Source organism: Carlito syrichta, unplaced genomic scaffold (assembly GCF_000164805.1).
Source record: "Carlito syrichta isolate Samal-C Ts95f unplaced genomic scaffold, Tarsius_syrichta-2.0.1 Scaffold309295, whole genome shotgun sequence".
NCBI lineage: Eukaryota > Metazoa > Chordata > Mammalia > Primates > Tarsiidae > Carlito > Carlito syrichta.
Genome location: NW_007253391.1, coordinates 33,133 through 47,272, shown reverse-complemented (window position 1 = coordinate 47,272; position 14,140 = coordinate 33,133). Strand labels below are relative to the sequence as shown.

At 39.8% G+C, this 14,140-nt stretch overlaps 1 protein-coding gene across 1 annotated transcript in view; it reads right to left on the bottom strand.

Annotated features, from left to right (window-relative positions):
- The window catches only part of E2F7 (E2F transcription factor 7), a 39,414-nt gene extending 25,280 nt beyond the window's left edge, over positions 1-14,134 (bottom strand). The window contains exons 1-3 of the mRNA XM_008067138.2: positions 13,952-14,134; positions 13,156-13,248; positions 4,006-4,281 (exon numbers count right to left, since the gene is read on the bottom strand). Coding sequence (XP_008065329.1) covers positions 4,006-4,281; positions 13,156-13,248 — 369 coding nt within the window. The 5' untranslated portion in view covers positions 13,952-14,134. The remainder of the gene's footprint in view (positions 1-4,005; positions 4,282-13,155; positions 13,249-13,951) is intronic.
- Positions 14,135-14,140: the final 6 nt, after the last annotated feature.

Genomic DNA, 14,140 nt, shown 5'->3' with positions numbered 1-14,140 from the left:
CATTTGTAAATATACTAAACAAGCATCCTTGTCTCATTAACCCACATTTGAAAGGGGCTCCACTCAAGCCCCAAGAAGTAAAAGGCTTTTCAATGAATAGATTCAAGGAAAAAAATGATATGAGTATCTTAATAGATTCAGAAAAAGTATTTGATAAATTTAACACTCATTCATGATTTTCAAAAATGTCCATAGAAAGCCAGGAATAAGAGAGAACTTCTTCAATAAACTATTTTCATGAAAACATAAGAGCAAACATCTGTCTTAATAGGAAAATCTTGGAAACATTTCCTTAAAATCAGGAAAATGATAAGGATGCCCATTATACCTTCTCCTCTTTTATATCATATTTGAAATACTAGACAGTGCAAGAGGACAAAAAAAAATAAATTGAGGCACAAAAACTGGCAAGGAATAAACAAACTTTCATTCTGAGGAAGATACATTGTTCATGTAAGAAATCAAAAGAATCTCAGACAGATTATTAAAAAAAAAAGAGAATGAGCAAGATAGTTGAACACAAGATAATATATTTTAAAAAGCAGCTGCACTCCTATACAATAGTAAAAGCAAATGAATTGAAAATACTTCATTTACAAAAGCAATATGGTAAGGTTTTATGACTAAATCTAGCAAAAAAATCTATTTGCATAAAATACTAAAACTTAGATCTTAATACTTTAAACTCAGCAAAATATACTAGTCATAGATAGGAAGACTCCATACCATAAAGAGGTTAATTCTTCTCAAATTAATCTACAGATTCAATGCAATTCCAATTAAGTTTCCCATCTAAAGTATATATGGAAGAACAAAGAGCCAAGAATAGCCCACACAACCTGAAGAAAAATAAGTTGAGAGCACTGCTTTACCTGATATCAAGGCTTGTTACAGTGGGGTAATGGGGTAGGGATGGACTAATTGGCCAACAGCACGGAAAACAGACATACATATAAAAGGAACTCTGACATATGACAGCAGAGGGAGGAGGAAGAGCAGGGACAACTGATTTTACATATAGCAAAACAAAGTTGTATTCCTGACTTAAAAAAAGCAATTTAAAAAGGACTAAGAATTTAAACATATATGAAGCAAATTTTTAAATGAAGAAAATACAGAGAATATCTCCCCCTTCTATTTAGGATAAAGAAGAATTTCTTTAAACAAACACAAAAAACACTACTCTTAAAAGAAAGGATGAACATTCTGGACTATGTTAAACTTAAGAACGTTTGTCCATCAAAAAACAGTATAGAAAAGACACAGAAAGGCATAGAAAAGACAACTACTAAACTGAAAGGCTACAATCAACCCCAAAAATCAATATGAAAAATTTTAACTCAATAAAAATCAACAAAGAACATAAGCAGGTACTTCACAAAAGAGGGAAAAACATGGTGGCCAGTAAACATGTGGAAAGAAGCATAATTTTATGAGTAATCAAGGAAAAGCAAATGAATACCACAAGATACAGCGTGTAGTCACTAGGTTGGCAGGAATTAACGTTTGACAGTTTCAGTGTCAGAGAGGATGTGAGTCAATAGATGTTTATACTTTACTGATGGAAGCACATAGCATCAATGTGGCACTAGTTTGCGAATATTTGCATATCCAGTGACCTAGAAATTCTACTAGTAGAATTTAAACTTACTAGTGGTTCTCAACAGTAGTTCTCAAACAGTAGTTCTCAAACTTTTTGCTCAGAGGATCACTTTATATTTTCAAAAATTACTGAGGATCCCACAGAGCTCTTTGTTTACATGGTATTATCTACTGACAGTTATCATATTAGGAATTAATACTGAGTGGTTAAAATATTTTGTGAGAAAAGGGTCAGTGCTTTATGTATTTTTTTTCTAATCTCTTTAGTGTCTGGATTAATAGAAGAAAACTGGATTCTCCTGTTTACCTTTGTATTCAATCTGTGGCAATATCCACATTACGTAGTTCCTAGAAGACTCCAGTATACACTTGGGAGAGAATAAGCATTCAAATGGGCAATGTCTTCGTATTATTATGAAAATAGTTGTGACCTCCTTGACCCTCTGATAGATCCTCTGTTGACACTGGGGTCCCCAGATGGCACTTTGAGAACCACTGCCCTAGGTTAAGTCTTGTATGTGTACATCAGGAGTCATAAATAAGATTATTATAGCAGAGGTCATATTAGCCCTAAATTGCACACAACCAAAGAACTTAAACAGAATCACGGGTAAATAAAATATGATGTATTCATGTAATACAATGTTGTACAACAATGAAAATGAAAGACCTACAGCTACATGCAAAAACACAAATGAATCTTAAGGATGTATGCTCATTACACATGTGATAGGACGATTTAAAAATGGCAAAGAAATAAGAAATACAAATTCAGGAGAGGGGTTACTCTGTGTGTGTATGTGGCAGGGGGCAGATGTAAATTAATAGTATGATACCTGTTTGGGGGATACCTGTTTAGGGGCTGAGAGGTAGATTCATGGGTGTTAAAGGTATTGCTTCAGATAAGTGTATTTTATACAATCAGATAGTCTATCAAAAAATAATAAAGACCAGTTTCAGAAAGATATTCAAAGTCTGTTTTAAGGTTGCTCAAATTTTATGCATTTCTTAGTAGTAATGAACACTCTAGGTACTTATTAGTTAAAATTTCCTTATAAAGATTGGGAAGAAAATAAAAAATTTAATTGTTTTAGGGGCATGTTAAACAACTAGTTCTACCAAAGAAAGACATAGTAACATTACCTTGTGAAAGAGGTCACTAACAATTCCCATTGTGGGATTTTCACATTGCTTTATTTTTGCCAAAAAATGTGTTTAAACTCTAATGTTTATATGCTTTTGACAGCAAAAAGCACACTTAATCTTATTTAGTTGTTAGAACTCTAATAAAACTAGGGAAGGTCCCATTTACAGATTAGTAAACTGAAGAACAGAGACCCTAAGAGATTCCCCTCGTCATCCAGCAGTGATTTGAACCCAAGGCCTCTGAAACCAGGCTCCTTGCACTTTCCGTATGGAATACAGAATGGAAAGGAAGCCACAAAACAGCCCAGACTTAAAAAAGGAATGGTGAAAATTTTCTGGCTATAACCATGTAGGAACTACTCTCAAAACTGTCTGATTTGTATTTACATGAAAAAATCTATTAGTTTTATTAATGTAATGATATATATAACAGATTAAACTCATTTTGATCTATTAATTTAAAGTTGTAATTCGAGACATCTTTTTCTCCTCTCTCTTCCCAATTTCTTCATTTTGACAATTTTTATAGCTTAAAAAAATCCACCAAAAGGAGAAAAAATGGCTAAGAATACTTAGCAAGTCTGGGAAAAAGTTTGATGGGACAATAAAAATGATTGAACATTGAGCTTTTTAAAAAGATGGCTGGGCATGGTGGCTCATGCTTGCAATCCCAGTGTTGTGAGAGGCCAAGGTGAGAGGATCACTTGAGGCCAGGAATTCAAGACCAGCTCGGGCAATCTAGAGAGACCCTGTCTCTACAAAAAATAATAAATAAATAATTTTTAAAAAAAGTATAGACATGCTGCTTATTTAGCTGGTTCCCCATAGATCAAGCAGTTTAAAGATGGCTTAACTTTAATAAAGCCAGTCAACAAACTGAACATACATATGTGAGGATAATGGAATTTCCCAAGTTGAAAAATTTAGATTAATATTACCTTTAAAATCTGAACAAAATTTAAATTCACAGCAGCATTTTAAAAAATCAAAATTTCTCATTAAATCAAAATGATTAAATACATTACTTTACAAATGTATCATTTTAAAAACATGTTCTGGACCAGGAAGTACCATACAGAGAAGCATTCATTATGAAAAATAAGATACAGAGTGAGAATTCTGACATAAATAAGATATTCAGTTTGATACTAGTTTTGGCCCCATAGGAGCTGAAAATTTAAGAATTCTTTGACTTTTTAATAATCAAGTAAAATCGTTTAAGTTCTATACAGTCCCTGAGGAGTGCCACCTGTGTACCTGCAGCGAGTCTGTAAATGCGTCATCCTTGTTTTCAATGGGTCTGAACAGTCCCTTTTTCTTCTCCCGGTCTCTTATGTCTGGGCTGGCAGCACTAATGAGCATCTTCAGGTTAGCTGTGGGGGTCCATGGTTCTGCTTGCTGTCTGTCAATGAGCTTAACTGGAGTAATGGGATTTCTTTCCGGAGTGAAGATTTTTTGTTTCGATAAATCAATCGGTTCATTTTTTATTGGAGTCTTCGGGGCCATCCTTGATCGATCAAAAAATATATTTTCCTATTTTAAAAAAGAGACCCGGTGTCAGCTAAGAGTACATTATGTTCCCATCATCCACTAAGACTTGAAAATACAAATAGGACCATATGTTTAGGGCTGAAACATATCAGGATAGGACTAATGAAAATTAGACAGAAGGCTTTATGAGAATTGAAGAGTAGTTCCAAAGAGAAATAGATTATAATCTTCTACTCCTTCTAAACATACTTTTCATTGCATCTCTGTAAGAAAGGTCACAAAGGTATCTGTCACTCACTTGTAATAGTGAGTTGAGTCTATATTGCCCCAAAGTGGGTTGAATCCATATTGCCTCTAAGTGCCATCTTTTTTTAAACCACTATTTACAAGTTTGCATTAACTAGTGAAAAGCAATTATGCTTTTATAGTTCAATGTTAACTAGTGCTAGTATAGCAATTAGTAACAGGACCAGTTAAGGGAAGAGCATCCAATAAAAGACCCCCTTGTAAGCCAACCTAGAGAGCTATTTCATGTTATTCTCCTAAAGCATTGCTTGTCAAACTTTCCATGGTAAAGGGCTAGTTTTTTTTTAAATTTTCATTTCCAAACTCTCACATACTGATATGTGATTTTACTTTATAGGACTAATATAGAACTCCCACCAGATGTGGTTTGCCATTTGAGTTTGTCATTCAAACTGACCTACAATATAGCTTATTCAACAAAAAGAGACCACTCTTTTTGGTCACAGGCTTAGATGTCCTGGTGGCAATATCAAATTGTTATTTAGGTTTCTAAGTGCTTAACTCTCAAGTTCTGTTCTTAATTTTTTTGTAGGCTGCTAAGTTTATGAATCTGCCCCTAGACCATACTTTGAGGTAGACAGTCTTAGATAATTATAAGATTAATGATGGGCCTGTCATGAAAAAAGACTAAGTATATGGAATCAGCATTTGGAACTACCAAGTAATTAAAACAAGCATCTTTCCCCTAAAATAAGTTTTAAAATGCTCAATAACAATTCAAGATTCAAAAACAGAAGGATTCACTTGCAGTCAATAGTCTCTTACATAATAACAAAGGTGGATGAGTTAAGTATTTGTCACTCCTCCTGTACAAGTATCACTCCATAGCTCCCCCTGCTTGGATTCTGGTGGGGCAGTGGTTTACAAAAAGTGTAAATAAGCAGCATGTGAAGATTGTTTGGGTGAAATTGCAGTCTGTATAAGCAGAGCAACTCTTGTTTCTTGGGTTAGCAAAAGCTGCAAGTTAGCCATGGCAACATCCTGTCCCGAGTAACAGGAGGGAGAGGAGTGAGTGGGAGTGGTGATTTCTCATGTCACAGCAGCAGTCAACACCCAGCTCAGAAAGCTGCGTCGACCCATCTCTTTGAACAAGTCCTGCTAGTGTGCCATTCTGATGAAGGCTTCTACAAGTGAACTCTCCAGGGAAATGACTGAGCGTTTATGTGCCACGCCCTGTTTCATGTCTTTTGCTTGGATCAACTCCTCATCCAATCCTGTGACACAGGTACTATTACTTTTCTATCATATAGATGAAGAAACTGAGGCATAGAGAGGTCAAATAACTTGCCTGAGGTCACGTACAACCTCATTCAGTGTAAAAATCATTGATATGCAAGAAACAATGGAAAGCAGAAGTCTCTGAAACACTACATCTAAAAATGATCTTGTCCTGGGTACAAAATGGGAAGAAGTTTATCTTTTTCACAGTTCCAATCACAGGAACCCAGCAGGCCACTGATCCCCACTAGCAACTAGGGAGAAGCAGGGAAGCAGTTATGCACACAGGATCTAGGGTCGGCTGACCTGCCTCTGCAGCTTATCCACAGTGGGAGCATAACAAGTTCCTGTATCTCATTATACTTGATTTCTCTCAACTGAAAATGAAGTTAATAAAAATACTAGTCTCAAGGGTTATGAGAACAGTTCCAGGCATACAGTGAGCACTCAGTAAAGCATAGCTATTCTCTTTTCTCTCTCTCCCACTCTTTAGTACCATTCACTACGGCACTTCGAGCTCAAGTACTGTGTATCTTGTCTCCGTAATGAGTCTGTGCACTTGGGGAGGTCAGGGAGCAAGTTCCTCACGTCTTATTCCTCACAGGTTTTGGACCAACGCCTTCTCATTACAGGTGCTCAAAGAACACCGTGCCTTGATTATCGAGTTGTTAGGACTTCTTCACAGCAGCGGTAGTGGGTATGGTCCAGGCACACTGCGTGGACAGAGATAGACTCGCCTTCTCTATTGCTTGCCTGGTGCCTGTCCTCACCGGAATGATGAGTTCTTACTTTTTCCCTAGCGAGGGAGCAAGCCAGGATGGATTACTTCTGCACACACTTTGCTGTATTTTCACTGTAGTTTAATGAATACTTAATGTAGGAGGGCAGTTAGGTCACATGGCAGGTTATGATGGTATTACACCACTACATGGAGAGAAAAAAATGCCAAGCCAATTGTTTTCTAAGGTTTCAGGTGGGCAGAGAGTCAAATGCAACCTATTCATGCCCTGCTTAATCCATCTGTCTATCGATACTGCTATCCTGATAGTATATAGGGCAGCGGGAAGGAAATCGAAATGGGAATTCAGACACCTAATTTGTGTCTCAGCTGTTTGCAATTTTTTTTTTTGAGTTGAGGTCTCACTCTGTTGCCCAGGCAGGAGTGCAGTGGCATGATCATGGCTCACTGCAGCCTTGACCTCCTGGACTCAGGTGATCCTCCCACCTTCACCTCCCGAATACTGGGACTACAGATGTGCATTAACATGCCTGGCTAAATTTTTCATTTTTTTTGTAGAGACAAGGTCTCACTATGTTGCCTAGGCTGGTCTTGAACTCCGGGGCTCAAGCAATCCTCCTGCCTTGGCCTCCCAAAGTGTTGGGATTACAGGCGTGAGCCACTCACACCATCACTTTCTCCTTAATGCCACTGGCGGAGCTTTGTCTATTGAAGTCCTACCTATTATTCAAGGCTCATCACAAAGACTACATGATAGGAAGTGTCTCCTTTTGCTATTGACCAACAGCTCTTCTTCCTTCCAGAGCACACTTTCTAGAAGAAATGCAAATAATGGCCTGTACCTTTTTGATCCTGGACAAATTGTTCATTCTGTCTGGGTCTTTTTCTGTATGCATAAAATAAGGAATTTAGACTAAATTATCTATCTCCAAGGTTTTCTAGTAAGGCTGCTTAGCTGTTAGTGGATACTGGGATGTACCCAGATCTCTTCCTAAATGAATGACTCATTCCTCCAGCTGCTGCTGGAAGTAACGGCAACAGTCAGCTCTTAACTGCCTTGGCAGAAGAAGGCTGACTCATCCAGGATCACATCCCTCCCTTCCTAGAAGGCCTATCTCATGCTCACTGGCTAGTAGGAGTAACACCGACATGTAAAAGCCTGGCATCTTTGCCCCAACTCAGGACTACTCCAAGGGGTTATCCCAGAACTCCCCGTGGGGTAACTGAGACTTCCACCGTGACTGTATTATAGTTCTACTTCTCCTTTTGTCCAGTTCTGTGTGTTTTCTCTTCCCCAGGCATTGATCCCAAGAGCACTTCCTAATAAACTCCTGTACACTTGAACTCTAGTAGATCTGCTTGTCAGAAAATCTAACCCATAACACCCTGGAAATCACATTCTCTTTTAGAGATCCTAGAGAAATGTAACCCATGAAAGGTCCTCCAGTTCTCATCTGTAAATAGGGGTAATACACCTTGTCTTACCTGCCAGAGAGTTGCTGTGAGGATCAGCTCAGATAACAAAGGTGAAAGCACTCCATCATCTGTGAAGTGCTATACAAACATTCATTATGATTACTAATAAGACCAGCCCTATGACTATAGGCAAACTGGCCTATGCTGTCACAGAACAGGCTTGGTGGTTAAAAGATCTAGTTCTAGTCCTGTCTCAGATACGGCTTTGATCATGTGACCTCAAATAATATATACTGTCATTAGCCTTGTCAAGGCTCTTGGCTGACATCTTTTCCACTTCCCTTTAATGCTTATCCTACCCAACAGTCCACTCGCTTCTCTTCAAAGCTGCCCTATACCTCACCACAGTTCAGCTGCTGCTCACACCATCACTTTCTCCTTAATAGTTTTGTTTGTTGAAATCCTACCTAATGTTCAAGGCTCATCACAAAGACTACATGGGAGGAAGTGTCTCCTTTTGCTATTGACCAACAGCTCTCCTTCCTTCCAGAGCACGATTTCTAAAAGAAATAATACAAATTGATGGCTTCCCTGCCTGCCTCCAAGGGGTTCCTCAAACCACCAGTCTCTTCTGATCCACTGTTTTCTTTTAGGTCACTTCCCAGTCACCAAATCAAATCAGTGGCAAAATGTCTTCATTGCCCTCACTGCAGTGGCTAAGACTGTCGACTATTCTTTGCTCTAAAAAACTCGCAGCCCTTAGCTTCTGCGATCCCACTCTTGCTCTCCTGGCTCTCTTCATTACTTCATTACTTCTGAGACTGTGCCTTCTCAGTCTCCTTCACTGGTTCCTTTATTTCCACTCCTACAAACCACAGAAGTACACACACAGCCCTCTTACCCTCTCTCAATATTCACTTTTTGTAAGAGTTTATCCCATCTCCTTTATATGGCTTTAAAAATCAACCTGTATGCTGTTAATTCCCGAGTTTGTATCTGGCTAGGATCTTTCACGACTTCCAAAATCAAGTCACCCACTGCTTCCTGCAAATATTTATTTACCTGTAAACCACACAGGTACAAATACATTCCAAACTAAACTCACATTCCTTCTCACCCACTCCTAAAAGAGATGAATGACCTTCAAAGAAAGGCTGTGTCCACTAAGTCTGGGCACTGTCCCCAAATATGCCCCGCTCATTTCTATTTCTCCATTGCTCCCTTCCTCTTGACTTGCCTGAGCCTTGTCATTCCTCCTTCCAGCCCTAGTTCAAGTATCAGCCCCTTCACAAAAGCCTCCCAACAGCTTAATCCTTAGCCTTCACCTCTTTACCCCAAACTATCCAAAGGGAACAGACTTGTTTATGACCCCACAACTGGGCACAGTCAAACTGGGTAATGCATTTCAAAACTTTGTCTAAATATTTCTCCACAAAGTGGTAAGAAGATGCATACCTAATACAGTACTTATAGATCTTGACCAATGTGCAGTCAAAAAAGAAATCTTCTAAATGACCACTGATCCAGCAGAACATCACTCCAGGTACCCCCAGAGAAATTTCAAGAAGGAATAACTCAGCAACACTAGCTTCTGGCCACTCTAGATTTTTTGAACATTCTTTGCCCTCACCTCATGCTGCTCCTTCTGCCTAAAATGTCCATTGGCTCACTCTTGTTTTCTTGTAGGTTGATCTGTTCTCATCCATGAAGGCTTAAGTCAAATGCTCTCTTGTCTGTGAAGCCTTTTAGTGCTCTCTGGACTCCCCATGAATTTATTTCTTCCTCCTCCGTTCTGCCCAAGCACTTTGTTCCCACTGCTGTTATGGCACTTAACCAAATCATAGTACAGTTGGCTAGTTTTACGTTTGGGTCCTGGAAACTCTCAGGTAATGGAGGGCAGAACCTGCGTCACATAATAATGTTTTTGTAATCTTTGGGCTGTGAGTTGGATTCAGCACAGTGTGAAGAGTTTGTGCTGATGGGCACTTTACAAAAACCCAATGGGGGAGGTGCTATATATTAAATCTAATTTATGGAAGAAGACATAGGCTTAGTAAGGTCAGCAGACTCATTAAATCACTATATCCCTAGCATCTGGAACATCAATATTTGTTGAAAAACCTTATAAATATATTTGTTCATGGTCACCTAGCTAATAAATGGCAGAGCAGGAAATCAAAGCCTGCACCCTGTGGCTTCAAACCTCATGTTCTCACCATCTCTAGAAAGCCTCCTTTACTTCATAGCAACATAAAAAAGAGAGAAACACCCCTCCTAGTATCCCTGCTGAAGCACTCTGTTCTTGTCTCTTGCCTTCTCTGTGAGGTCACATAATCTCTGCTCATATATTCTATTTCAAACATTTAAACCACTTCCACAAACTCTTTTGAGTCACTCAGTTTTTCTCCATACCCATTAGAATGTGAAGGCTCACCTGACATGTCACTGACTGATGCTGAAGAAGGGACCTTGTTGAAGGCACTTGATGAAAATCACTGACCCAAAAAGACTACATGTGGTGCACTGAACTTGACTTTATATAAATGTATGTATACACTTTCTTTCAAGGCTGAATATTCTAAGTTAGAAGGGAAAAACAAAGTTTTGCTCTGATACTCTCAAAGCCAAAACTCAGAATACAAGGGAGAACCCAAAAAAACACAGAATATTTTTTGGAGAGCAGGACTCTTGTAGTACAGGTTTCCCTTGCTAGATAAGTATTCTAGGAACCCATTGGTATCAGTATACTAGCTAGCATTGTTGTGAGCAGTTGTATTCAGCTTCAGTGAGTTTTTTTTTTTAAGATTCTTTCAACGCATTTACCCACTTTATAATGGGTGATTTATGAGCACACCTGCCCACACCGAATGTTCAGCAGTTTTCGACCAAAAACATCATGACCCCCATACCCCACCCTCACCTAATCTTGCTCCGAGTGACTTGTTTTATCAGATGAAAAATTCTCAAAGGGAAATTTTTTGCCCATGTGGAAGAGGTGAAACAAAAAACGGCAGAAGCACTAAAAGGTGTCAAAACTGACAAATTCAAAAACTATTTTGAGCAGTGGAAAAAGCATCTCGACAGGCATATTGCATCAAGCAGTGTGCTTTGAAGGTGACTGAAGTTTAAATATGTAAGAATGAATACACAATTTTTAATAAATAAATTCTGGGTTTTTTGGGTCTCTTCTCGTATATACTTTAAGTCTGGGCATTTCTACCCTCATGTGGCTTATGTAATTTTTTTTTTTTTTTTGAGTTGGAGTCTCACTCTGTCGCCCAGACTGGAGTGCAGTGGCCGCTCCCGGCCACCGCAGCCTTGACCTGCTGGGCTCTGGTGATCCTTCCACCTCAGCCTTCCGAGTAGCCGGAATTACGGGCGTGCGCTACCACGCCCGGCTGATTTTTTGATTTATTGTAGAGATGAGGTCTCGCTGCCCAGGCGGGTCTCGAACCCGCGGGCTCAGGCAATCCACTCACCTCAGCCTCCCAAAGGCGCGGGATTACAGGCTGAGCCACCGAGCTCGGCTTAGGTAATTTTTTAAAAAGTCATCTTCAAAATAATAATGCTTTGGTGTATAGTAGTCATCCCTATATCTGTGGTTTCACTTTCTGGGGTTTAAGTCACCTGTGGTGCAAAAATATGAAATGAAAAACTCCACAAATAAACAATTTATGAGTTTTATATTGTGTGTCATTCTGAGTAGTGTAGTGAAATCTTGTGCCATCCCACTCCATCCTGTCCAGGACGTGAACCATCCCTTTGACTGGTGTGTCCACACTGTAGCTGCTACCTGCGCATCAGCCACTGAGTAGCTGTATTGGTTATCAGACTATCATGGCCTCACAGCATCAGTAAGTGCTGTGTCCAGTTGAGCTTTCACATTCTAACAGGTGTGGAGAAAAACTGATGTGACTCAAGTAACCCTCATTAGACTTCATAACGGCTCTAACACATAAAAGTAATGATGCTGGCAATTTGGATATGACAAAGAGAAAAGTGCTTCCTTTAAAAGTGAAAAGGTGACAGTTTTTGACCCAAGGAAAGAAGAAAAATTGTATGCTCAGGTTGCTAAGATCTACTCTAAGAATGAATCTCCTATCTGTGTAATTGTTAAGAATAAAATAGAACTTCATGCAAGTTTTGCCGTCGTACCTCAAACTGCAATAGTTTCAGCCATAGTGTATGAGAAGTTCTAAGTTAAGATGGAAAAGGTATTACATTTGTGGAGGGGAAGGCATGAACTACGTTCTGATTTATGGGCAATTGGGTTCACTACTATCCACAGTTTCAGGCATCCACTGGGCATCTTGGAACATATCCCCCATGGATAAGGGCGACCACTCTACTTCTTTTCCTTCTTAACACAAATAAATCAAAATTCTGGAAAAAAAACCCTTGGAAAAGCATAGTTTTATACCTATCCAAAATTAACAATCATCAAGTATTCTTCAAGGGTGCATAAAGCAGGTGTTTTGCAACCACGCAGTTTCATTATCAATTCTAAGCCTAAAAATAAGATCAGGAGCTCAGAGAATTGCAATGCCCAAGGAAATTGCTGCTCACAGATTTATATTCAAAGTTTCTAATACTGGGTTTGTTATATCTATCAGCCACTGCTTTAAAATGCTAAGGTAGTTTAGACATGGTTATGGCCAGTTTACTTTATAATGTTTCTTGAAGACACCACCTTGGTCTTTGCTACAAGGGATGCAAAAAAGGCAGGGAAAGGTTCAGTGCAAAACTAAGGAGGAGCACTGTAAAATATTCAGAGTAGGGTGCAGGTCATACTGTTGAGTGAATGGAACAGCTTCTAGGAACTGGTTCACTGGTATGAAGACATTTCACAGCATTTTAATAATCCAGCGTTTATAACTACAAGAGTCTATTTTCCTGGGAACTGAGGCTTAACATTCCTAAAGAGCATTAGCTAAACCTCCCTTGACAACTGTATTACAAACTTGATTGCTGTGTCCAGCATATCTTTGATTTGTATAAACTGGTTACAACTTTACATTAACCTAGCCTTTTTTTTCATTGCACTGTGACTGAGAGTAGAATAGCAACAATAATGGCTCGGAAGACTCCAATTTTTAAAAAGCATGTTTCTATAATATTTATCAAAATGAATCGTGATGTTTCTAAGACAAATACATGTGGCATGCTGGAATACTAAATAGAATTAGACATCACCATCCATTCTGTGTTAAGAGATTAAGGTAGTTATGGGTGCTTACCTTTTGTGCATTTTCCCCATCATCAATTGCAAAATCTAGTCTGGGCTGCCTGGGGTTGATCAGGTCTTTTAGTGTTAAACAATTTACTTCCATCTGTAATGCACAACGACATTAGAAAACAATTTTACAATTAGATTTTTTTTCCCCCAATAAAAACATCTACGTGTTTATGACTTGTTGGTGAACATGAACTTCCCCTTCCCTAAACACTACCTGGGAATTTTCAGGAGTGGTCACCTTCCAGCTTTCTGAAACTCACATGAACAAACACAAATACCTAAAGCGTGGTTAGTAATACTGAAAATCTAGGAAGAAAAAAAAAAACCCTACAAGTATAGGAATTCTTTATGGAAAACAACAGGGTAAAATAAAGTTACCAAGTCAGGAAGGTGTAGGGCAAATCTGTCAGAAAGTACAGGGTCTCCCAGGTCAGTTAATTTTGGCGCAAAGAACTGGGAGGAATTCGGCGTTGAAGGGGTTTGAATCATGGGGGAAGGAAACCTGATCGTTGACCAAACCCACTCAGCGCTCAGTGCAAGCCCTCCCCAGGCCTCCAAGCAGACCCCCAAAATAAACTCTTCCAATGAAACCCCCCAAATCGCGGAGATGGGCAAATCCCCTCTACCGCCTGGCCGCAGGTAGAGCTGGTCCTGGCACAACCCTGCGCGCCTGGTCTCGTGGCAGAAACACCCTGATCCACCTCCAGCCGGAGGAGGGGTGGCAGCCGGGGCGGGAGGGGTTCCCTTGCCCCCAATTCCCGCCTCCCCACCCGCGCCGGGGCCGCACGCTTACTTACTCCCGCTTCGCGAAGGGAGCTTCCTGCCTCTACAGGGACCCCGGTGGCCTCACACCGATGCGGGAAGGAGCTAGGGCGATCAGCAGCCGGGTGGCGACATCGGAAGCAAAGAGCTGGACGCGCAGACCCCCGCGCCGAGTGCCCCGTGCAGAGGGGGACCCCGCGGCGTCCAGGCAGCGCCAGCGCTCC